General features: G+C 45.4%; 1 protein-coding gene across 1 annotated transcript in view; it reads right to left on the reverse strand.

Moving 5' to 3' along the window:
• Positions 1-1,583: 1,583 nt before the first annotated feature.
• The window catches only part of LOC311223464 (protocadherin Fat 3-like), a gene marked incomplete at both ends in the record, with an annotated part of 130,417 nt that continues 105,115 nt past the window's right edge, over positions 1,584-26,885 (reverse strand). Inside the window, 7 exons of the mRNA XM_084308251.1 lie at positions 1,584-2,323; positions 7,488-7,523; positions 11,268-11,327; positions 12,277-12,390; positions 17,054-17,766; positions 18,920-19,073; positions 23,672-23,927. Coding sequence (XP_084164377.1) covers positions 1,584-2,323; positions 7,488-7,523; positions 11,268-11,327; positions 12,277-12,390; positions 17,054-17,766; positions 18,920-19,073; positions 23,672-23,927 — 2,073 coding nt within the window. The remainder of the gene's footprint in view (positions 2,324-7,487; positions 7,524-11,267; positions 11,328-12,276; positions 12,391-17,053; positions 17,767-18,919; positions 19,074-23,671; positions 23,928-26,885) is intronic.

Raw genomic sequence — 26,885 nt, forward strand, 5'->3', positions numbered from 1 at the left:
AAAAGAAAATTGAAGGTATTTGTGGATCTCTTCTTTACGGAATCAGTCCATCTGCTGCTGGGCCGGGGTGAGGAAGAGGAGGAGCGACCTCTTCATCTATCTGCTGCTGGGCCGGGGTGAGGAAGAGGAGGAGCGACCTCTTCATCTATCTGCTGCTGGGCCGGGGTGAGGAAGAGGAGGACCGACCTCTTCATCTATCTGCTGCTGGGAGAGGCTCTCCTAAAGGCTGACCTTTCACCTCTCAGCTGGGAGAGGCTCCTAACTGTGACACACCTTCTCCAGTTACATGATCGTCCTCCTCATTCTTCTCCCTTCTCTTCTTCTCCGACCTCCTTCTCGATGCTTCATAACTCGCTCCACCTGCTCTCGACGACATCGTAACCATATTTCTTTGGTTAGTCTTTCTCCTCACATCCTCAGTCTCATTATATACTTAACACTTAACATTATTATCATCACCTAGCGCACATGGGACAGTGAGGACACAGCAGCCACTGCTAGGGGTCAGTGATAGGGTTTCAATTAGCGCCGTGTGTTGTTGTGCATTAAAACTCAATTGAACTCAATGTATTCAATTGCTGCCAGCGTGGCATTTGCTTGAGATAGGGGGGAAACATACAGTATGCTGCATGGCTCTCTCTGGACTATCTTGTAATTCTATAGGCTGGACAAGATATGCCTCCTAAAGTGTGTAAACAGAAGTACAGGAAGTACCGGCTACAGGCTTTCCGGTTTCGACAAAACAATTATAGAAACGTGTGAAGTGCACAACATTTCCTCGTTTGAGCCACTGCAACGGCTTTCCCTGAAGAATTTACTACATGACCGGGACGTTCTAGCTGGTTTGCCGACAGGATTTGGGAAAAGTTTGGTCCGTTCGGAGGCAGCTTCCAGTTCATACACTGGAAATTCTACCCCATAGACGCTTTCGGCCGTAGTTCTTTACCTGGCTTTATCTCACGGAGGAGATAACACTGGGAACGAGGTTAGTAATTCTATAACTCTGTAATTGAAAAAGCGAATGCTCTCCCCTAGCAGTGGTGACCTTTAACTGTCTCTCTCCCCTAGCAGTGGTGACCTTTAACCTAATGCTCTCCCCTAGCAGTGGTGACCTTTAACCTGATGCTCTCCCCTAGCAGTGGTGACCTTTAACCTAATGCTCTCCCCTAGCAGTGGTGACCTTTAACCTAATGCTCTCCCCTAGCAGTGGTGACCTTTAACCTGATGCTCTCCCCTAGCAGTGGTGACCGTTAACCTAATGCTCTCCCCTAGCAGTGGTGACCTTTAACCTAATGCTCTCCCCTAGCAGTGGTGACCTTTAACCTAATGCTCTCCCCTAGAAGTGGTGACCTTTAACCTAATGCTCTCCCCTAGCAGTGGTGACCGTTAACAACCTGAGCGTTCGTCTCCAAGTGAGGAACTCCCGTCTCTCTCCCTGTCCGTCGTCTTTCAATCCCTCTCAGCAGTTTGTGTTCCACTGTTGTTGTGACTCACTGCCACGCTGACCCTTCTTGGCCCCATTCCCCCAGTCTCCCCCCTCCGCCCCACCCCGCCCCACCCCGCCCCGAGGTTCCCTGACCGAGTCACACTTCAGTCTGTTGCTGTGAGTCGATAACGACGGTCACCCCCCGATGGAGCTCGTCCATGCTGTCGAAGTCGCTGCCGCCCGCCTCGGAGTCGTCGAACCCGCATGGCGCCAACGATACGTCGGAGGCCGACGAGGCGCCGACCGACAGCCGCATGTTCAGCGACACGCTGTCGGCCTCCCCCCCGCTTCCTGGCGTGACCACCTCGCCCGCAACAAAAGTGCTAAACTCCTCCTCCCCCCCATCGCCGGGCCCCGTCTCTGGCCCCAGAGGCAGCTGATGGGGGGGCAGGTACTGGCTGGGGTGGAAGTGCGGCCTGGCCGGCTGGTGGCCGTTGGTGGTACTGCTGCTGCCGGCGCTGCTCAGGGCGCTCTCCTTGGAGAGGGACGCCGTGTTGGAGAAGGACGTGGTGGTGGAGAGGGACGTGGTGGTGGTGGTGGGGGCGCTCTGCAGAGGGTGGTAGTGCTCGGGGTAATCCTCGCCGCTGGTGGGCAGCGGGGGAGGCAGCTGGTCCTGACTCAGGAACTCCTCCTCGTGGGGCGGCGGGTAATCGCTGTCGATGTCGTAGCCTCCCAGGTAGTAGTCGGACTCCAGCTCGCGGGTGCTGCCTCCTCCTCCCAGGCCACGGGCGGAGCACGCCACCCCGCCTGCCCCGGGACTCGCCTCGTAGCCGGGCACCTCCTCGATGTCCGGGAGTCTGGTGCAGGGCATCCAGTCCGAGGTGTCCCAGTGATACGCTGCGCAGGGGAGGGAGAGAGATCAGAGTTAGTGCGGGCAGGCGGGAGGGACGCAGTGCCACGTCAGACGCAAAGACACAACCACTCTTTTCTAATCCTGCAGGGGTGTGTGTCACATGGGATGGTACACGCTGACGCTCAAGGCTGTGGACTCACAGCAACATGGAGTCGTCCGGTAGACGACTGAAAAATACAGTTGCAAAAAAGTATTCACCTCCCTTGACCTTTTAGAAAAACAGGCCCACGGAAATTGCACATGGTTTGTTTTTCCAGCACATACATGAACAACAACAGAAGTCTTTTCTGTGAGGATAAGAAGGATGAGGAACTGAGTGCAGTCATAGGAACGGCATAAATATTGCCTTTTAATTTGCTTTTGGGGGTGTGGATTCTCTTTCCTCGCATAAATATTCACCCTATTTCATTTGGACTCAACTGTGGGATTGTTGATATCCTATATCATCAGTAAGACTTCCACTCTAGGCGTGGGTAAGGGGATCTGAATGGTTTATTAGCTTATACTCGGTCCCTTCGACGTGTTCAAATGGAGTTCTCGGGTGTAGAGTGAACTGCTGGAGTGTTGGCACACAGTCTGTTACCGGATGCTTTTAAGGTTCCTGAGGTGCTGTACGATGAGAAGCAATCAATCAGGTTCCTGCCACTAAAAGTTAAAATATACAGAGTGTACTCCAACTTCCCAACAGACTTCCACACTGTAATTGATATATTTCTGAATGTAGCCGTAGAAGGGGATAATTTATTTGTACTTTCTGACCCGAGCAACTGGACTTGAATGCCATCCAGAGGGCAGCGGTCTATTAAAGGAACGCTTCCACCCAAAAATAAAGCTGATTTATCACATCTCATATCGCGTCCCAAAATGATAGATCATTTCACTGGAGTTCTGTTGCTGGGGAACAGTTTGGACCCAAGTGTGTTTTGTGTCAGTTATTGCATTTTAGCAAAATATTGCAATGGGAAATAAACTTGTGTCTTTTTTAGACCGTTATTGGTGTCACTTTGAGAAACCGTCTATAAACCTGTCTTTTAGAATTGAATTTCAATTGAGTTATTGAGTTAACGTGTTGGAATGTGTGATATCTATGATGTCATATATTCTAGGAAGATTAACACTTTGAATGCCAGCCACGACATAACACGTGTTAGCAACCGAGTCTACCGTTGGGAAACCAGCCCCACCAGGAGCTCAGATGTGAAAAAAGCGCCCCCTATCGTCTCCCAGATGGTAATGCACCCTTTTGGAATGGACTCAATGAAAATGGATGAGAAAAAAAAAATCCGGAATCCTCATTTTACTTCTCACGCATGTAACCGGAGATGATCCCAGTCATTGTGGAGCCTCAGAACAGCGTGTAATATGTGTTTACAGTATGTAGCATTGGATCAATAAAAGGATCGATTTTTGGAATGGCGATCAGGAATTGGAATAATCTTTTTGGATACCATCTGATCTCAGGTAAGGAATCTATTTGACCAGTCTTAGGATAATCAGACCTGTTTTCACGGAGATATAAGCTTTTCCCCTATGTGTCATATGGCTGTTTGGCTGTGCGAGCGATCAGGAAATATATCAGATCAGATATCAGATCGCCTATATAGCGTGCATACGTACACATACTATCGATAATCTAGCGTTTATTTGAAAACGATTCATAAATAGGCTGAAAAATGTGAATGTTTTTTGTGTATTCTAGAATATTCCGTTTATTATGGAATATTTTTATTTTCCTTGGAAACGAGGGCTTTTCAAGATGCTATAAAACGGAAATGAACCGATAAAAAAACAATCCGCTTCGACAATGTTGACTGGAAAATTAGTCATTGATAAGCGACGGGCAGATTAGACACATAGCCATAATTTAAAACATAGATTAGGCGATATTAACGCTAACATTGATGTGGATGGTGGGCATTCAAGCACTAAATCGTGCGCCGCCTGCTGGGCACTGAAAGTGTTAATTTATAGCTTTGGTATTATGTTTATGAGATTATGGGCATGATGCATCCAGTTTCCTTCATCTACTGAGATAATCTTTCTCCATCAAATACAACCTTAACCCTTTCACTACCACACTACAGAAGGTTAACCCTTTACTATCACACTACAGACGGTTAACCTTCTGTCGTGTGGCAGTGAAATGGTTAACCATTTGGTTGTGCGGTAGTGAAAGGGTTAAGATGTCGACTTTTAGGAAATATTTTCCAGTTAGAAGTTACTCTGTGTTAACTTAAAATAAATAAGAAAAAAAGTAATTAAGTGTATAAATACACGTATACCGGTAAATATAAAAGAACTGCATGAAGAAAAATCTGTCTTTTAGCACAAAAACTGATGTGCAAAGAATCACGGAAAGTGAGTACTTTTTGGCGCAACTTCAGTATGAGATCCATCAGCCATGTTGGAAGACTGCTATAGATCCGTCAGCCATGTTGGAGGACAGCTATAGATCCATCAGCCATGTTGGAAGACAGCTATAGATCCGTCAGCCATGTTGGAGGACAGCTATAGATCCATCAGCCATGTTGGAGGACAGCTATAGATCCATCAGCCATGCTGGAGGACAGCTATAGATACGTCAGCCATGTTGGAGGACAGCTATAGATCCGTCAGCCATGTTGGAGGACAGCTATAGATCCGTCAGCCATGTTGGAGGACAGCTATAGATCCGTCAGCCATGTTGGAGGACAGCTATAGATCCGTCAGCCATGCTGGAGGACAGCTATAGATCCATCAGCCATGTTGGAGGACAGCTATAGATCCGTCAGCCATGCTGGAGGACAGCTATAGATCCGTCAGCCATGCTGGAGGACAGCTATAGATCCGTCAGCCATGTTGGAGGACAGCTATAGATCCGTCAGCCATGTTGGAGGACAGCTATAGATCCGTCAGCCATGTTGGAGGACAGCTATAGATCCGTCAGCCATGCTGGAGGACATGTACAGTATGCAGCCACCTGTGCGGGGGCAGATGTTAGTGTCTCGTTGCCATGCACACGGGAGGAGCTGGGGGTTAAGAGACATGCTGCCACCGTGTCAGTCGTGGAAAGTAACTAAGTACCTTTTACTCAAGTACAGTACCTTTGTACCTTTTCTTGCATATAAACATTTTAGGGAAAGTTTCTACTTTTATTTACTTTCACTACATTTCAAAGGAAATGTTGTAGTTTTTTTTTATTCAACTACATTCATCTGAGCCCATCAGTTATTGGTCACTATATATATTTTGCATAGAAAACATGGCAGACGTTGGTAGAAATTATGTACTTTCATATTTGAAGCCAGACAACTTCCACAAGATCAAGTGGTCAGCAGAACTGGACCATGCACCACTTCAATATTACCTTTAGAGGTCAATGAATCCAGGAGTGAATGCTCCCAGTTTGCGAGAATGCCATATAGAATGTGTACTTTTACGGTGTATACCTCCATACATAAAATATCAAATATGTACTTCAGTAAAGTTTTTAATGGAGGACTTTTACCAGAGCACTATTTTCTCTGGGTATTTGTACATGTTCTAAAGTAAAGAAACTGTGTACTCCTTCCACCACTGACACCATGTTAAACAAATACAAACAACAGGATCATATATTCTCCATGTTAACAAAAAGACACATACAAACAAGGTATTGAGCGACGTTCAGACTGATGTTCAGACAACAGCAGCAGCAGCAACAACAACAACACCAACAACAGTGTTTCAGACCATATCACTTGACTGGAGTTTGAAAAGAAAAACACAAGCACAAAATAACATGGCACAAAACCAACAAAGTAATAAAACAGATACGTGGAGGTGATGCAGTGAGAGGGGCTTCATCGCACGGGCAGCGAGGAGGGGCTTCAGCACACGGGCAGGGAGGAGGCAGGCAGAAGCAAAAACGAGTGGAGGAGAGATGGTGGAGGAAGAGAGAGGTGGGGGAGGGGGGGGGGGTGAGAGAAGGAAGGGTTGTGAGTGTGGGGTCACATCTCTGATGCTAGTGACTTGTCCCGGGGGGAGGGGGGGGGGGGGGTGAGAGAGAAGGGTTGTGAGTGTGGGGTCACATCTCCATGATGCTGGTGACTTGTCCCGAGGGGAGGGGGGGGGAGAGAAGGGTTGTGAGTGTGGGGTCACATCTCTGATGCTGGTGACTGGTCCCAGGGGGAGGGGGGGGGGGGGAGAGAAGGATTGTGAGTGTGGTCACATCTCCATGATGCTGGTGACTGGTCCCAGGGTGCACTGGGGCTGCCAAGTCAGCACAACACAATGAGCTGGTTGACATGCTGTTGGGGTGGGGTGTTATTTATTAAGTCGCACGCACGTACACACACAGGCGCACACACGCCGCACACACACACGCGTGCACGTCTCACACACACACGCGCGTGCACACACCTCCGGCTGGGGAGTGTAGGGAGCACAGGAGCCGTGCAGATGATAAGTGATAGAGATAGTTCAACATAAAGAAGAGAGAAGGTGAGATGAGAGGAGAGGACAGGAGAAGAGAGGAGAGGAGGAGGACAGGACAGGAGAAGAGAGGAGAGGAGAGGAGATGAGAAGAGAAGAGAAGAGAAGAGAAGAGAAGAGAAGAGAAGAGAAGAGAAGAGAAGAGAAGAGAAGAGAAGAGAAGAGAAGAGAAGAGAAGAGGAGAGGAGAGGAGAAGAGAAGAGAGGAGATGAGAGGGGATGACAGGACAGGAGAAGAGAGGAGAGGAGAGGAGATGAGAAGAGATGAGAAGAGAAGAGAAGAGAAGAGAAGAGAAGAGAAGAGAAGAGAAGAGAAGAGAAGAGAAGAGAAGAGAAGAGAAGAGAGAAGAGAAGAGAAGAGAAGAGAAGAGAGAGAAGAAAAGAGAACAGAAGAGAAGAGAAGAGAAGAGAAGAGAAGGGAAGAGAAGAGAAGAGAAGAGAAGAGAAGAGAAGAGAAGAGAAGAGAAGAGAAGAGAAGAGAAGAGAGAAGAGAAGAGAGGAGAGGATAGGAGAGGAGAAGAGAGGAGATGAGAGGGGAGGACAGGATAGGAGATGAGAGAAGAGAAGAGGAGAGGAGAGGAAAGAGGAAAGAGGAAAGGAGAAGAGAGAAGATGAGAGAGGAGAGAGGAAAGGAGAGAGAAGATGAGAGAGGAGGAGAGGAAAGGGGAGGATCGGATAGGAGAGGAAATAGAATCACCTCTGTTGTAGCTCTGACCTTGGTCCATGACTGACACTGTCAGATGGGGAAAACAATCAAATGCAGAGAGCTTTAGCACGTGCTTGTTTAGCCTGTGCAATGCATCCTTGTGTATGTGTTGCTAGTTGTTGGACAGGTGTTGGGACTATGGGCTATTGGGCTAGATCCACAAAGAATGGATTGCACGGTGCTAGTTGCACCCTTACTTACACCGCGCAGATCGATTGATTGAATGACATTTTTATTAACAGATTGCAGAATGGGTACAATACAGTACGGCTCAATACACACAATTGTTAAGGGGATGCAGACCAGAGAAAGACTTTCGTCTTGTTTACATCAGGGTCCCCCATTTTTTATTCATAATGAATTGTAAGTAAGGGTGCAACTAGCACCGTGCAATCCATTCTTTGTGGATCTAGCCCTATGTGTTGTGTGTGTGTGCCGGGTCTGGTCCCACAGAAGGCTCTGACAACAAGGCCCTTCTAACCTACACTGTCTGTCCCTGCTTGCTGCCACGACGTACAGGACACAGAGTACCTTTGAGCTAAGCTTTTCAGGAGAGGCTGACTAGTCACTTAAAGGTTGCCAGTTTGAACCCTATAATTGCTCGAGGGGGGCGCTGCAGTCATGCCCATTCACGCACGTCGCAGCACTTTGCGAGCGTCTACCGGCTCGGGGCTGCATTCTTCGCCGATCATGTAATATACCGTTCGAAACTTGAATTTTCCGCTGTTCTAACGCCACCTCACTCGACCAATTCCGTGCCTCGGTTCTCGAGTTACATGACGATATGTCAGGCGAGCGTCTTTTTGACAAATGACCACGTCGAACAGTATACGCTCGAGAACTGACCAATCACCGCTGATGACGAAAATTATTGGTCAGCGTCAGTGGGGGGGGGGGGGGGGGGGGGGGGGCGAATATAGGAAGTAGGTGAAAGTTGACGAGCGAACGTTTGTTGTGACTCAATCTTCAGAACGCACGCGGGTGGATGGCCACGGAAGATTTTGGAACTTTCTTTTTTTGGGCCACAAATTTGGACCTGTACTACATAAGACTTCAGCCTATGGAACCGTGGTGTTTTCCAGCTCATACCTCTATGCTGGAATAATGGAATCTGGAATCTGGCAACCACTAAACAGAAATGTGAGTACACAAGTTCAACTCAAGTAAAAAAAAATTGCCACTTTTCTGCCCGCCTGTTAACACATCCACCGCCAAAAACGGCGTACGACGTGTTTGAGGTCCATGCGAATTCTGCCAAACCACGGCGTACGACATTATTGAGATCATATTTCATTTTTTCGCCATGGCATTCATAATTCCGCCACCCAGCCTCTGCTGATACAGTGGGAGCCTGCACAACAGTGCATCGCTTCAATACCGCCGCCTGGTGGATGATCGGGCGAGTTACAACCGGAAATGGATCTGGTGATCTCAGTGCATCTGGGAAATCCGTCCGGCAGTCACATATCGTTGCGGGACTCTAGACACACATCCGTGTATATGGATCGCTGCCATAACTCAATAATCGATATGATTTTGGCGTTTATTGCACCATACAAACCGGAAATGGATCTAGTCGATCGATGTCAAATAAGTGGGATATTTTTCTCCAGTCTCATCGGCGAACGGTAAGAGGACGCTGACGTCATTTTCAAGGCGATTGTACATTTCTTTATTTACAAACCATCTGATCAATAAATCAACCCATACTACATAAAGCATTTACTGACGATCACGGAATTATAAACGACCCCCCCCGTTCATCCGCGCATGATGAGTCATAACGTTTAGGATCGTATACAGTTGGATTTTTTAATATAGCGTGTATCGCGAATAAACTGCAATCGATAATCTATATTATGCATTTAGGCCTATAACTAGCGTTCTAGGAATTACTGCAGAAAACGATAAAAACATACTTATATTCTAGACGGTATTTTTGTATGAATCTATGAATGAAAAAGTATAACGTTCCTACATCCTGAAAGATAGATAATCGATGTTGAATGGGCCATAGTAATGTCAATTTAGCAATACAATTTAAGGCGAGACACTGCAGGTGAATAGTCAAATATACTTTTTTTGTTGATTTTGAGATTTTGTTATATTTTGCTTCCTAAACATGTCTTCTATGAAACTAGTGACAATAAAACGTCAATAACACACATTTAGTTGTTTATTTTACATCATTTTGCCTTATTGCATCCATAAATGTGCACATATTTAATGGGGAAGTGCCTCATTTGCATATATAAACATAAATTTCAGAAAACTTGCAATATATTTTTTCTTAGTTTATATGTACATAACAAATTGGGAAAGTTTCATAGTGATATCTATTCAAATATATCTTTGCCTATTAGGGAGTACTACACTGTACTACACTTACTACACTGTTTGTGTGTAGTTCTGTTCAGTTCAATAACATCATTATTATTATTATTCAGTTATCAGGCATGTGTTTAGGTTGTCTATTACTAATGGTTTGATTAGGTATTGTGTTAGTAAATATCTGTTTAAAAAAAAAAGTATGGCATTTTACAATACAGAACTTTGAAGGCGTTTTCCCAAAAATGAGTTTTAAGAGTTTTTCCTCATACTCTGAGCCAGAAATCTCCACTTCAGTAGCACACACATACACCAAACCTTCCAGTTCTATTCATATCTATGTTCTGAAGGTATTTACAGAAGGGTTTGTTGATATCGCATTCATACCCTGATTTATATCACATTTTATTCCTAAAAACATAAATATGGAATTTTACCATAAAAATGTACTGAAATGGAGTATTTTCTGATTTATGGAGTGATAAAAAGAGATATCCAAAATCCCCTCTGTAATAACCTTTGGCTCTAATATGTCAACAAAATGAAACTATAATCTTGAAAATGGCTTTATCCAATGTTCAGATTTCTGTCCTGGAATTATATGCAAATTAGTGCATATTTAAGTAGAGCATGCCTCATTTGCATATTTAAACATACAATTTCAGAAAACTTGTAATACAAAAAAGTCTTGTCTTAATATAAGTAATCAACTGGGGAAGTTTCATTGTGATATCTATTAGTAAATTTTTTTACCCTATTCACCTGCAGTGTCTCCCCTTAAAAAGTGATAGCCCTGCAAAAAAGGTGAACATCTCCATAGGCTTAGAGTGGTGGCAGAGAGTGGTATGAGAGGGGCAAACTGCGTGGCAGCCAATGTGTTAAGAGGCTAAGCACCAGGCGGGAGAGGTAATGTGGGAGGTAGTGTTTGTCTCATATTAGTCATAGTTGTATGCCTTGGCCCTTGTATCTGGACCTACACTATGTACACAAGGTGTCCACTACTTGTGTCCACATTACTTGATCTCAAATTCTGTTTAATTCTTTATGATTTTCTTTATTACATTTTTTCACATTTCTTTCATCATCTCTGGAATAATTACACATTGTTCCCCTTCATTATTCCTCATTAAGCTTTCCCAATTCTGTCCACGGAAAACACAGGACCCTACGCAGTACGCATGCTAACTCTATATAATGTATAATGCAGCTTACAGACTATAACACACTCACCCTGACTAAGCATGTAACAAAGTAATGATGTGTAAGCTTTGCCATGTGGCTGAAGAAAATAATAGAGGTATAGTCAGCCATTTGCCTATAGAGAGATAATGCATTGACACTGCAAATTACAGCACTGGGATAAAGGATGAAGTGAGAAGAGTAGGATAAAGGAAGAAAGAGAGAGGGAGATAGAGAGAGAGGAAGATGGATGAGACATGGTACCTTCGTTTTCGATTGTGTCGACTGCATCATTGACCAGTCGTATAACGGTCACTATGGAGGCTTGTTGGGGGAGAGAGGAGGAGACATGGGTTGAAACAGTCAGCAGAAAAGGAACGGCCACTGTGGCTGCTGGTCAATGCGTCCCATTGTTGTCTAAGAGACCACTCACTGGCTGCTGACGCCATTTGCAATTGACTAGAAAAGTTGTGTCTTTTGTGGTTTTGGGACTCTCAGTGATCATCGTGCTGTTTTAAAAGAAATCCATTTAATGGCAAAAACCCCCATCAAACTGAATGGTGATATGAAAAGGGTGTTTGCTCTTGAACAAAATGCAAAGAAAACCATATAGAAAAATAACGACAACAAAAAGCGTAGAGAAAAGTTGAGATAAGATTGTGTTTTCTTTCGCTCGTCGAACTGGTGTGTGGCACCAATCCAACTGCAGCCAAAGAAGAATGACATGTGAGACCAACGTGACTGTGGAACACTTCCATTACATAATTTCTTAAATTATGTACTCTGATGATGATGATGGAGACATTCACACATTTTTATAATAATGGTCATGCTGACAATACTGAAAGAAGATCATCTTATAACCGGCAGAATTTATAAATAAATGACAGATCGAATGTAAAACGGTGAACAGCTCCAGCGCAAAAACAACAACACACCAGAAATCAGCCAAAGTCTTAACAACACATGATTATAAATAAAAAACATTTGCATGAAATATTATGACAAAACAACAGCAACAAAAGAAGTTACAAAAAATTGTCAAAAGGGAAAAAGTACCTTGAATAATAATAATAATAGTAATAGTAATAATAGTAATAATAATAACAATAATGCCCCGTGCTACTCACAATATAGACCACATCATTGGACTCATGCTACTCTCTTATTGGAATTCCTATTGGAAAACTGATAACTGCACACCATTAGGAAAGCAAGAGGATTCCAGCTTGACTCTCAATAACAATATTATCCAAGTAGCTCAACGTCTCACCATTGTCATCGCAGGAGTCAGACTGGAAGGAGCTCAGGGATTGGACCTCAGAGTTGCTCCCCTTGTTGCTCCCGGAGAAACAGGTGACCTCTTCCGCCATGTCCACCATTTTACCTGAATGAATGAATGACCTTTATTTATATAGCACCCTTCACAGCATGAATGCACACAGGGTGCTTTACACTACAGCATAACATATAAAACAAAAACAAAAATCTGAAATAAATGACAACAACAACAACAGACAGCAGTTAAAAACAGTGAACCAAATAAAATAATAGAATACAAAGAATTAAAAAAAAATCATCGGCCAATAACTAAAAACTATAGGAACAGTGAGGACAAATGATGCCTATATATGACCAAAAGCCTGTCTAAACATATGTGTTTTTAGCTGTTTTCTTTTTTTTTTTGGTTTTCTGAGGGGGCAGTTCGCAGGTCCAGGGGGAGAGCGTTCCAGAGCCTTGGTGCCGTCACCTCGAAGGCTCGATCACCCCTTGTTTTGAGCCTGGACCTGGGGACCACCAGGAGGTGCTGATCGGCAGATCTGAGTGAGCGGGTGTTGGTGTAGGGATGGATGAGTTCAGTGATGTAGATAGGGGCTGACCGTGGAGTGCTCTGAAAGTGAAAGTGAGGACTTTGAAGTGAATTCTATAGTGTACCGGGAGCCAGTGCAGGGATGCCAGAATGCGAGGAGAGTTACCACTGTCATGCCTGGTTCACCACCCAGGTCAAAATAAAAAAGTAGAAAAGTACATTTTATATTTTGCATACTTGTCTATACTTTTTATGTATTCAGAAGGTATACTCAAATGTACTTGTTGTACTTAACATCTGCTTAAATATATTATTGTACTTTCGATGTACAGATGTAGCCATTCGGACGGTCTACCGTTGCCGAGTGGTTTCCGGTGGTCGCCATATTAACACTTTCAGTGCCCATGACGTTATATGATGTTTTATCAGCCCAATGCATGAATGCCCACGACGTGTATTAGCGTTTTATTTTTTTATTATCGATCTGATTTCATATTTCATCAACCGAGTCTCCCGTTGGTACAGCAGCTCCTCCAGCAGCTCAGAATGGAAAAAAGCGCCCCCTATCGTCTATCCCTGAGTAACTGCACGTCAGTCGCTTAGACTGACCTGGGATCAGTCGATATGTAGAGGCGGAGCCAGCTGGCTCCTTGAGCTGGCAAGCTGTCTGCTCAACATGGAAGTCATAGCGGGACGGGAATCAGCCTGGAATATATATTCACAGTAGCCAATACTCAATCAATAAGCGTGATCGATTTTTGGAATGGCGATCAGGAATTGGAATGATCTTTTTGGAGAACATCTGGTCTGAGGTAAGGAATCTATTTTACCAGTCTTGGGATAATCAGAGTTGTATTCGCTGAGATCTCAGCGTTTGCCCTATGTGTGATGTGTCTCTGTGTGCGCGATCGCTTTGAGGAAATCAGAGAATCGATTTTCAGCTGCCGGCCCCAGCGTGCATACGTACACATAATATACTATTGATAATGTAGCGTTTATTTGAAAACGATTCATAAATAGGCCGAAAAATGACAAAGTTTTTGTGTATTCTAGAATATTCCAGTAAATGTCTTTTATCATGGAATATTTATATTTTCCTTGAAAGCGAGGGCTTTTCAAAATGCTATAAAAACGAAAATGAACGGATAAAAAAACAATCCGCTTCAACAATGTTGACTGGAAAATGAGTCATTGATAAGCGACGGGCAGATTAGACACATAATTTAAAACATAGATTAGGCGATATTAACGCTAACATTGAAGTGGATGGTGGGCATTCAACCGGTAAATCAAGGTTAAGCTTGGGCTCTGAAAGTGTTAACGGTATCAACCAGTAGGGGGCGCTCGGGTTACACCAGGTTACTTTTTGTCTCTAAGAAAGGGGGAGGGGAGAAACAGCCGTGCCTAGGGTTGTTTATCCCAGCGGGTGATAGGAGCCAGAATCAAACCTGGAACCTTTTGATTACCAGACGACAACAATCATCCCTCTATGATACAGAGAGTAACACACACACACACACACACACACACACACACACACACACACACACACACACACACACACACACACACACACACACACACACACACACACACACACACACACACACACACCACACACACACACACACACACACACACACACACACACACACAGGTGTTACTCTCTGTTTTAAAACCCTTGGGAGTCCAAGGGCCTGTTTGAACCTGTCGGCGGAGAACAAAAGGATTTATAATTTCTCCCAAATGCTCAAAAAGTACCTCTTTTCAGAAATCGGTAAACATTTTAAAATGACATTGAGTGCTTTGAGATGTTATATATATGTCTCTTTACTTGCTAAACTTAATACGACTTGTAAATATGTTAAATTCTTGCTAGATGGTATGATTGTAATTATCTCCGTTTGCCAGAGAACTACATTGCGTCAAGAAACGCACATACACGCGCGCACACACACAAGAGCGGCGTGTGCTCTGTGAAAAGGTGTTAGACCCCGCAGAGGGGAGAGGTATCAGAGCCTACCCCCCATCCAAATTCTAAACAACAGATTGGCTTTTCATAATATAATATCCACGGGAGTCGACTTTTTGCATTCGTTGTGTTTGTGTGTGTGTCACGAACACACACGCCAACTTTCTCCTGCGTGCGGACATTCTCTCACAGCTGATAGAGAAAAAAATAAGCAATAGCTTACATACTTTTCCGGACAGATCATCTGAGCTCCTCTCCAGTTGAACTTAAATCCTCTCTAGAAGTGAAACTGAAACTTACCAAGCCGATAAGTTGTTAAAGGGGCACTAGGCAATTAATTTACTCAGTGAATGCCTGAACACAGAATGACACCAGTATCACTGACTACCACGGCAAACCTATAGAAAATGTTTCTATTTAATAATAATAATAATTATAATAATTATTATAAATGTCTCTCTCTTACTATATCTCTGTATCTCTCTCTCTCTATCTCTTTCTTTCTTTCTTTCTTTCTTTCTTTCTTTCTTTCTTTCTTTCTTTCTTTCTTTCTTTCTTTCTTTCTTTCTTTCTTTCTTTCTTTCTTTCTCTCTCTCTCTCTCTCTCTCTCTCTCTCTCTCTCTCTCTCTCTCTCTCTCTCTCTCTCTCTCTCTCTCTCTCTCTATTATATTATATATTATATTATATTACTATACAATCATATATCTATATATATCTAAATATCTAAACCTCGATCTATCTAGTGTGTGTACATGGCATCAAATCAAAGTGTGTGTCGCTGTAGGCCTGCCTGGGCCCAGTCATTGGAATAACAAAAGGAACAACAAACTATAAACTGGGCCTTTGTTCCAGGTGTGAATTGGTTTAGTGACATTGGCATTGACATCACATTGCATTGTGTGCAATGTCACCCTCCTCACTGGTCCAGGGGCTCTCGGAGTCACAGATACAGAGAGGGACACACACTCACCCTCCTCACTGGTCCAGGGGCTCTCGGAGTCACAGATACAGAGAGGGACACACACTCACCCTCCTCACTGGTCCAGGGGCTCTTGGAGTCACAGATACAGAGAGGGACACACACTCACCCTCCTCACTGGTCCAGGGGCTCTTGGAGTCACAGATACAGAGAGGGACACACACTCACCCTCCTCACTGGTCCAGGGGCTCTCGGAGTCACAGATACAGAGAGGGACACACACTCACCCTCCTCACTGGTCCAGGGGCTCTCGGAGTCACAGATACAGAGAGGGACACACACTCACCCTCCTCACTGGTCCAGGGGCTCTTGGAGTCACAGATACAGAGAGGGACACACACTCACCCTCCTCACTGGTCCAGGGGCTCTTGGAGTCACAGATACAGAGAGGGACACACACTCACCCTCCTCACTGGTCCAGGGGCTCTTGGAGTCACAGATACAGAGAGGGACACACACTCACCCTCCTCACTGGTCCAGGGGCTCTCGGAGTCACAGATACAGAGAGGGACACACACTCACCCTCCTCACTGGTCCAGGGGCTCTCGGAGTCACAGATACAGAGAGGGACACACACTCACCCTCCTCACTGGTCCAGGGGCTCTCGGAGTCACAGATACAGAGAGGGACACACACTCACCCTCCTCACTGGTCCAGGGGCTCTTGGAGTCACAGATACAGAGAGGGACACACACTCACCCTCCTCACTGGTCCAGGGGCTCTTGGGGTCACAGATACAGAGAGGGACACACACTCACCCTCCTCACTGGTCCAGGGGCTCTTGGAGTCACAGATACAGAGAGGGACACACACTCACCCTCCTCACTGGTCCAGGGGCTCTTGGAGTCACAGATACAGAGAGGGACACACACTCACCCTCCTCACTGGTCCAGGGGCTCTTGGAGTCACAGATACAGAGAGGGACACACACTCACCCTCCTCACTGGTCCAGGGGCTCTTGGAGTCACAGATACAGAGAGGGACACACACTCACCCTCCTCACTGGTCCAGGGGCTCTCGGAGTCACAGATACAGAGAGGGACACACACTCACCCTCCTCACTGGTCCAGGGGCTCTCGGAGTCACAGATACAGAGAGGGACACACACTCACCCTCCTCACTGGTCCAGGGGCTCTTGGAGTCACAGATACAGAGAGGGACACACACTCACCCTCCTCACTGGTCCAGGGGCTCTTGGAGTCACAGATACAGAGAGGGACACACACTCACCCTCCTCACTGGTCCAGGGGCTCCTGGAGTCACAGATACAGAGAGGGACACACACTCACCCTCCTCACTGGTCCAGGGGCTCTTGCGTATGGAGTCACAGTCGGAGCGACAGGGCGACACCGGGGGCAGGTTGGGAGCCACGCTGCACACCACCACGCCCCGCCGTGTGGTCCCCGCCAGTATCCTGGGTGACTCCGGGTGGAAGGTGCTCATCTCCGTGTACTCCACGCCACCGCCGCCGTCCGCCATCCTCTCCAGCGTGGCGCCGCACCCCCGCGGGTCGCCCTGGAAGCAGGGCGTGTACGCCATGGGCCTCACGGGCACCTGGGGCGGCCCCATCACCACCACCGTGGGGCCCAGGCCGGCCTCCTGGTACAGGTTGAGCGGGTCGCCCGACACGCAGCGCAGGGTCTTGAACTGGACCCCGTTGGCCTTGTTGAGCAGCGCGGCGGTGGCGGGGTCCTGCACCAGCGACAGGTTGTTCCGCGCGTACTTCTTCTGGAACACCTTCTTGCGGAAGGCGATGAAGAGGACGATGAGCGTGACGATGACGAAGAGGACCACGGCGATGCCGATCAGCTCCTCCTTGCCCACCACGGCGTGGCCCGCCTGCATGTCCGGCACCACAACGGGCCGCAGGCCGCACCTCGGGCCCACGAAGCCGGCGCTGCAGTTGCAGTAGAAGGAGCCGCGCGTGTTGACGCAGGTGCCGCCGTTCTCACACTCGCCCTCGGGGTTCCCGCGCTCGCACTCGTTCACGTCCTCGTCGCACCTGGAGGAGGGGAGGAGGGGGAGGGGAGGGTGGGAGGGGGGGGGGAGGGGGGGGAGGGGGGAGGAGGGGGGAGGAGGGGGGAGGGGAGGGAGGGGAGGGGAGTGGAGGGGGGAGGGGAGGGGAGGAGGGGGAGAGGAGGGGAGGGTGGGAGGAGGGCGGAGGGGAGAGGAGGGGAGGCATGATGGGAGGAGGGGGGAGGGGAGGAGGGGGGAGGGGAGGGGAGGGTGGGAGGGGGGGAGGGGAGGGGAGGGGAGGGAAGGAGAGGAGAGGGGAGGAGGGGGGAGGGGAGGAGGGGAGAGGAGGGGAGGAGGGGGGGCGGGGAGGGGAGGAGAGGGGAGGGGAGGGGAGGGGAGGAGGGGAAGAGGGGAGGAGGGGGGAGAGGAGGGGAGGAGGGGAGGGGAGGGGAGGAGAGGAGAGGGGAGGGGAGGAGGGGGGAGGGGAGGGGGGAGGGGAGAGGGGGGAACGGAGGGGAGGGTGGGAGGAGGGGGGAGGGGAGAGGAGGGGAGGGATGAGGGGAGGAGGGGGGAGGGGAGGGTGGGAGGGGGGGAGGGGAGGGGAGGAGGGGAGGGGAGGAGAGGAGAGGGGAGGGGTGATCGAATGGTGATCAGGAATTGGAATATACCAGTTGGATACCATCTGATGTCAGGTAAGGAATCTATGTTATCAGTGTTGGGATAATCAGACTCGTTTTGATGAAGATATAAGCTGTTTTGTGAAATGGGCTCTTTCGGTTTCACTGTAAAATCCATGAGGAAATGAAAACGGCTATTATCAGCGCGCGGCTCGAATGGGCGTGCATGTACGTATAATATTGATCATCTAGCGTTTATTTGAAAACGATTCATAAAAAGGCCGACGAATATCAACGTTCTGGAATATTCCAGTAACAAGATGATTATCACAGAATGGCCCAGAATGGGCTGTTTTTTACCTCAAAACGGGTGCTTTTCAAAATGCTCTCAAACGGAAATGAAGCGATAAAAAACCAATCTGCCTTGACATCACTGACTGGAAAATAGTCTTTGATAAGCGATGGGCAGATTAGACACATAGCCATAATTTCAAACATAGATTAGGCGATATTAACGTTAACATTAAAGTGGATGGTGGCATTCAAGCACTAACTCAGGCATGTTGTGTTGTGTGTTCTTACATAAGCCCCTTGAAGCCTCGCCGGCAGCTGCAGAGGAAGGCGCTGCCGATTGGTTTACACATGCCACTGTTCTGACACGGGTTGGGGACACACGCCGTTATCTCTGTCTCACAGTGCCCCCCGGTGTACTGGAGGCTGCAACTACAGGCAAACCCTGGGAGAGAGGAGAGAGAGAGAGAGAGAGAGAGGACAGCGAGAGAGAGAGAGAGAGAGAGAGAGAGAGAGAGAGAGAGAGAGAGATAGAGAGAGAGAGAGAGAGAGAGAGAGAGAGAGAGAGAGAGAGAGAGAGAGAGAGAGAGAGAGAGAGAGAGAGAGAGAGAGAGATTGTGACATTGTAGTGGTGACAGTGTAGTGGTAACATTGTAGTGGTCACATTGTAGTGGTCACATTGTAGTGGTAACAGTGTAGTGGTAACATTGTAGTGGTAACATTGTAGTGGTAACATTGTAGTGGTAACAGTGTAGTGGTAACATTGTAGTGGTAACATTGTAGTGGTAACATTGTAGTGGTAACATTGTAGTGGTAACAGTGTAGTTGTAACATTGTAGTGGTAACAGTGTAGTGGTAACAGTGTAGTGGTAAAATTGTAGTGGTAACAGTGTAGTGGTAACAGTGTAGTGGTAACATTGTAGTGGTAACAGTGTAGTGGTAACAGTGTAGTGGTAACATTGTAGTGGTAACAGTGTAGTGGTAACATTGTAGTGGTAACATTGTAGTGGTCACATTGTAGTGGTAACATTGTAGTGGTAACAGTGTAGTGGTAACAGTGTAGTGGTAACATTGTAGTGGTAACATTGTAGTGGTAACATTGTAGTGGTCACATTGTAGTGGTAACATTGTAGTGGTAACAGTGTAGTGGTCACATTGTAGTGGTAACATTGTAGTGGTAACAGTGTAGTGGTAACATTGTAGTGGTAACATTGTAGTGGTCACATTGTAGTGGTAACATTGTAGTGGTAACATTGTAGTGGTAACATTGTAGTGGTAATAGTGTAGTGGTAACATTGTAGTGGTAACATTGTAGTGGTAACAGTGTAGTGGTAACAGTGTAGTGGTAACATTGTAGTGGTAACATTGTAGTGGTAACATTGTAGTGGTAACATTGTAGTGGTAACATTGTAGTGGTCACAGTGTAGTGGTCACATTGTAGTGGTAACAGTGTAGTGGTCACATTGTAGTGGTAACAGTGTAGTGGTCACAGTGTAGTGGTAACATTGTAGTGGTAACATTGTAGTGGTAACAGTGTAGTGGTAACAGTGTAGTGGTAACATTGTAGTGGTAACATTGTAGTGGTAACATTGTAGTGGTAACATTGTAGTGGTAACAATGTAGTGGTCACATTGTAGTGGTAACAGTGTAGTGGTAACAGTGTAGTGGTAACATTGTAGTGGTAACATTGTAGTGGTAACATTGTAGTGATCACATTGTAGTGGTAACATTGTAGTGGTAACAGTGTAGTGGTAACATTGTAGTGGTAACATTGTAGTGGTAACATTGTAGTGGTCACATTGTAGTGGTAACATTGTAGTGGTAACAGTGTAGTGGTAACATTGTAGTGGTAACAGTGTAGTGGTAACAGTGTAGTGGTAACAGTGTAGTGGTAACTTTGTAGTGGTAACAGTGTGTGTAGTGGTAACAGTGTAGTGGTAACAGTGTAGTGGTCACAGTGTAGTGGTAACTGTGTAGTGGTAACATTGTAGTGGTAACAGTGTAGTGGTAACATTGTAGTGGTCACATTGTAGTGGTAACATTGTAGTGGTAACATTGTAGTGGTAACAGTGTAGTGGTAACAGTGTAGTGGTAACATTGTAGTGGTAACAGTGTAGTGGTAACATTGTAGTGGTCACATTGTAGTGGTAACATTGTAGTGGTAACATTGTAGTGGTAACAGTGTAGTGGTAACAGTGTAGTGGTAACTTTGTAGTGGTAACAGTGTGTGTAGTGGTAACAGTGTAGTGGTAACAGTGTAGTGGTCACAGTGTAGTGGTAACTGTGTAGTGGTAACATTGTAGTGGTAACAGTGTAGTGGTAACATTGTAGTGGTCACATTGTAGTGGTAACATTGTAGTGGTAACATTGTAGTGGTAACAGTGTAGTGGTAACAGTGTAGTGGTAACATTGTAGTGGTAACAGTGTAGTGGTAACATTGTAGTGGTCACATTGTAGTGGTAACATTGTAGTGGTAACATTGTAGTGGTAACAGTGTAGTGGTAACAGTGTAGTGGTAACATTGTTGAACAATACATACACACGCACACAAACACACACATTATCACATAAAGGCTTATGTTCAGCGTTAGGAAGAGTTTTTGTGGGCTTTGTTTGAGCCGTTGGCGGCTGCACAACAGAGACTTGGCAGGAGAGAGAGAGACATGACGTGTGCCAGCCAAAACACACACACACACATTTAGAATCTTTATTTATGTCCACATAAAGACAATGTTTAAAGGACACAAATATTATCAGTGCACATTGTGGGTTATTCTGATACATTTGTGCCCAAATTGACAATGGCAACCAAAGTTACACACATGGATGATGAACCTGACAATCTACACACAGCTCATGGGTACAGATAGCAGCATCTTCTCCAAATTGCGCGGCTGCCAATAATAGCTGACACTGAGCAATATGTTGCTAACTGTTTGGCTCTTCTCTTCGGAAGACCGGCCATCTGAAGGCCTCTAACGCCCAACTTATGAACATGAGCCAGGCTTCCAAATATGAATACTAACAGTTTACAGTTGTAGCCCAGTTGTGATATGGTATCCTCTGTAAACTGGATGCTTGCAGACAGCAGAGGGGAATTCCTCGTGTCACGCACTCGCATAATGCCCATATATGGACCAAGTTGCCAACTAAGATAGTCTCGAAATGTCCGCAGAAAGCTGTGTGCTGCTCACATGAAGAGGAAGGCAGCACAGCGGTTCTTCCTCTGGGCAAACGTTTCGATGACTTTAGGAACAGAAATTGAGAAAGACCGGACAGGAGCTTACTAAACTACTAGCTTGCTAAGCTAGTAGCTAGCTACAACAAGTTAGCTTACAGAGTCCAAGACGGCACGTTCACGTCAACTACACTACTTCAACTGAGATAAAAAAAAATATATATATATATATCATCAAACGATGCACAATAAGTTCATGGACAATTGAATAAAGATCTTAAAATATGAATTATTATATTAGGCAAATGAATCTTCTTTTCTCGATGTCAGTATCTTTCAAGGCAAATTGCACACAGTCAGTCTCAGTGGTGAGATGATGACCGAAAAATCTAGAACATTAGATGGCTATTGACGCCACAGTCAATAGGGTCCAGCTGCAGTTCCGTATCATTAGCTGGCACCATTCTCTGATTGGATCTCAAGGTTGTCAACACAATGTAACACGACGTGAACGCCAATCAATCAAGTGCGCATGGCCTCACTAACCGTTTTTTTTTTTTTTTATATACCCTATTTTGATTGGATTATTAGATTCTTAAGCCCTGCCCAGTGCAAAAATTTGCAGTGACTGATTGACAGCTGACAGCCTGACCAGCATCAATGTGTTATGGGATCAGGGTCAGAGAGCTGTCACTTGGACATTTTTGAAGAAAAGAATAAATCAATGGCATTGTTTTTTTTCACAGAGGAACACATTTCTAATAAAAATAAATATAAAAAAAATAAATTATAATAAATATAATAAAAATATGTAATAATATATATATATTTTTTGTCTGTATACTAGTGAAGCACTGCCTCACTGGTAGTCATGCAATAACCTCCACACACACACACACACACACACACACACACACACACACACACACACACACACACATACACACACATCCTCACTTACACTCTCTCACACACCCCACGTACAAAATGTATACACTACAAAAAAGGTCACTTTAAAAAATATATATTTATTTATATATATATTTATTTGTATATTATTGTATATATTACTCATTGCCTTTATTGCATTGTATTTTATTCTTATTACTTTTTTAATCATGTCTATTTTATTTTATTATCAATTCTATTTTATTATTCTATTTTATTATTTGTATTTTTGCACAATCGAGGCGGGCACGGCCACCTACATGTCTTGTGTCTCTATGTGACAAATACAACTCTTGAATCTTGAATCTTGCAGCAGTAGGAGGAGGTGGTAGAGGACCGGACTCACCACCAGGGGGCAGGCTGGTGCAGGGTTAGGATTATATGGGTCTATGGTTGCAGCAGCAGTAGGGGGTGGTACTCAGACTCACCACCAGAGGGCATGCCGGTGCAGGGTTAGGTTTATATGGGTCTATGGTTGCAGCAGCAGTAGGAGGTGGTACTCAGACTCACCACCAGAGGGCAGGCTGGAGCAGGGTTAGGTTTATATATATCTATGGTTGCAGCAGTAGGGGGTGGTACTCAGACTCACCACCAGAGGGCAGGCTGGAGCAGGGTTAGGTTTATATATGGGTCTATGGTTGCAGCAGTAGGAGGTGGTACTCAGACTCACCACCAGGGGGCAGGCTGGTGCAGGGTTAGGTTTATATATATATCTATGGTTGCAGCAGCAGTAGGAGGTGGTACTCAGACTCACCACCAGGGGGAAGGCTGGTGCAGGGTTAGGTTTATATATATCTATGGTTGCAGCAGCAGTAGGAGGTGGTACTCAGACTCACCACCAGGGGGCAGGCTGGTGCAGGGTTAGGTTTATATATATATCTATGGTTGCAGCAGTAGGAGGTGGTACTCAGACTCACCACCAGAGGGCAGGCCGGTGCAGGTGGCTCCGTGGAGGCAGGGCTGCTTGAGGCAGGCGTCGGGGTACAGCACGCAGCCCAGCTTCAGCTCCGTGAGGCCCACCACCTCGGCGTAGTGCGAGCGCTTGTTCTGCAGCGGCAGCTCGTTGTCGTTCAGTACCACCGAGTCCAGGCAGCCCTGGAAGCCGTCCAGCACCTGCAGCGGGCCGCCCGTCTTCTTGGAGTCCATCAGGCCCCGCGAGTTGGGAGGCTGCACCTGGAGGGGGGGGGGGAGACATATCGTTAGCCGCTCTAAAGAGCACCTACAGGAGGCCGCAATTCGAAACTGACCCCGGTAAATGTCCAAACCCACCCAACCCCCCCAATGTACAGTTTCCTCCCCCTCAAATGTATGTCATAAATGTCATGATATATCTGTATATCTGTTGTGTATGTCATGTATGTTATGATGAATTGAAAATCTTTCTCTTATGATGAATTGAAAGTCTTTCTCTGGTCTGCATCCCCTTAACAATTGTGTGTATTGAGCCGTACTGTATTGTACCCATTCTGCAATCTGTTAATAAAATCAATCAATTAAAGCCTCATACGATAATTGCCTAAGAGTCATTTTTGTGTATGAGTTTTTCATTTATATTTAGACAAATAAGTTCCACAAGGTGTATCAACAAATTTGCAAAAAATACAAAAGCACGACAACCATTGCATAACAAAATAAGGTGACTTTTAAACAAAATCGTCGTGACTTAGAAATGTTTCCCTCTTACATACATACATGTCATACACTATGGCAGTTGTTATACTTGCCAAGTCATGCGATCGCCGACTGTGTATGTAACGTTAAAATGCACAAGTCGACTTCCGGTATGCCAGCAGAGAGCACAGACGCATAAGAAGCCGAGCTCCCGGGCAAAGTGAATTTCAGACACTCAAGAACTCAAAGTAAACATTCAAACAAGACAGAAAGGTAGATGAGTGGGAGAAAGAAAGAGAAGAACCGAAAAAAAGGAAAAAAACATTCAATAACTCGGACAACGAGACGACGAAAGGACCCGACACCGAAGCTAACGCCCCCGCTAGCATAAACAACCAGCAGCAGGCCACCAGCGTGCAGTCAGGACACGAGCCGAGCATGGACCAGGTGGGCATAGTTGAAGCGATAAAATAACTGAAAACCGACTTAAAAGAAGAGCTCAGGAAAGTTAGCGAAGACATAAAGGCAAAGCTCGATACTATCGCCTTTCAGATACAGAGTCTAAATCAAAGAGTGGACGAGGTGGACAGCCGAGTGGACAAAATGGAGGACTGGATGGCGGAGATGTCGGACGCACTCAGAGCGAGTCTAGAGGAACACCGAGTCGCACAGTACAGGTTGGTGGACCTGGAATCCAGGGCGAGGAAGAACAACATCCGCATATTTGGGATGGAGGAGGGAAGGGAGGGGGACTCGGTTCCAAAGTTTATCGAACAGTTTCTCAAAAACGAGCTATCGCTCCCACCGGACATAGCACTCAAGCTGCAAGGGGCCCACCGTGCACAGGCCACAAGACCGCCAGAAGGCGCTGCGCCAAGACACATTCTCGTTATCTTCCAGGAATACCTGACCAAGGAGCTGGTGTTGAGAGAAGCATGGAAGAAGGGAAAGATACAAATGGGCAACAAGACAATCTATATCGACCATGACTATGCACCTGAAGTCGCGAAGAAACGAAGGGAGTACAACTGTATAAAAAAAGCACTAAAGATAAAAGGAATCCGCTTCCAGACTCCACACCAGTGGAGGTTTCTCTATGACAACACGTGAAACACAAATTCACTCATAATTCATAATTATTATTAATTTACATATACCTATATATATATATATATATATATATATATATATATATATATATATATATATATATATATATATATATATAAAAAAAACTAGATGTATATATTTTTTTAATTATTATTATTATTATTTTTTTATTATAAATGTTTTCCTCTGTAAAAAAAATGCCAGTGAATTTATTTTTTTTCAAAAATGGCCAAAATTGACAGCTCTGAGCAGGCCTGCACTGCAGTATTGCCTGCAGTAATTATTCGTGAAGAAAACTTCACAGGTGTGACCCATTGTTAAATGAATAATAAATAACAGCGAATCAAAATAGGCTATTAACTTCATCTAAGCACGGTCTGTGCAGTTAAACTCTTGCCATTGAATGGAGGGTTGATTGATTGACAGCCCTTGACATCCAATACACGGAGGTTGAATATGATTGGCAGCCTTGCAAATCCAATCAGAGATTGCTGCATTGCAAAGTCAAAACGGGTCCAGTTGCATGTCCGGAGGATAGGTTTAGCTCGGGCCAATCTCAAGTTTCTCAAGTTTCTTTATTAGTTGTCATACAGAAGTACAGAATACTTTTATACAAAATGTAACATAAAGAAGCATTTTGTATAAAAGTATTCTGTACTTCTGTATGACAACTAATAAAGAAACTTGAGAAACTTGAGATTGGCCCGAGCTAAACCTATCCTCCGGACATGCAGCTGGACCCGTTTTGACTATGTGAAAGTTGAGACTATGAGAAAGTTTTGTTTAGTAGTTAGTAAGATGTACAGCTATAACAAGTCAAGTCAGGCTAAATTAAACTTTGCGCCAACATTAGGACCGAAGTATAAACCAGCAACTGAGCAACATGAAGAAGTGGACTTATGCATCTGGATCAGAAAAAAGTTTGTGGATGAAAAAGTAAGTAGGCTACAGTGCTTGTATGCTAACAGTAGCTAGCCAGCTTAGCCTACATCACAATGATAATCACCAAGCTAACTTACTGTACACTCTGTAGCGCTGGGCAATTAATCGAAACAGAATCGCGATATCGATTCATAGACCTATGCAATCTCATTTCTAAGTTATGACTATTTTCTTTTATTAAATTTTTTCTTTTTTTTTTTTTTTTTTTTACTTTTTTAATTATTTTATCTGGGTTGAACATGATTTGTGGAACTCCCTCTGGTGTTGTGGTCGTGGTATTCACTGACCTTTGGGACGTATTTCGACATGCACATGGGTATCTTAGTGGTGTAGTGTATCTTGTAGACCAGGCCCATTGCAAGTTGCTGTACTCTGTCGTCTACTCTAAGCCATCCTAGGTTGTCAAAGTGGACAGGGGTGAGGTGGGTTTTAGGAGTAAGGTCAAGCAGTAGTCTGACCAGTTTGTTT

The sequence above is a fragment of the Notolepis coatsorum genome (assembly GCF_963971535.1).
Source record: "Notolepis coatsorum genome assembly, chromosome: 1".
Taxonomy (NCBI): Eukaryota; Metazoa; Chordata; class Actinopteri; order Aulopiformes; family Paralepididae; genus Notolepis; species Notolepis coatsorum.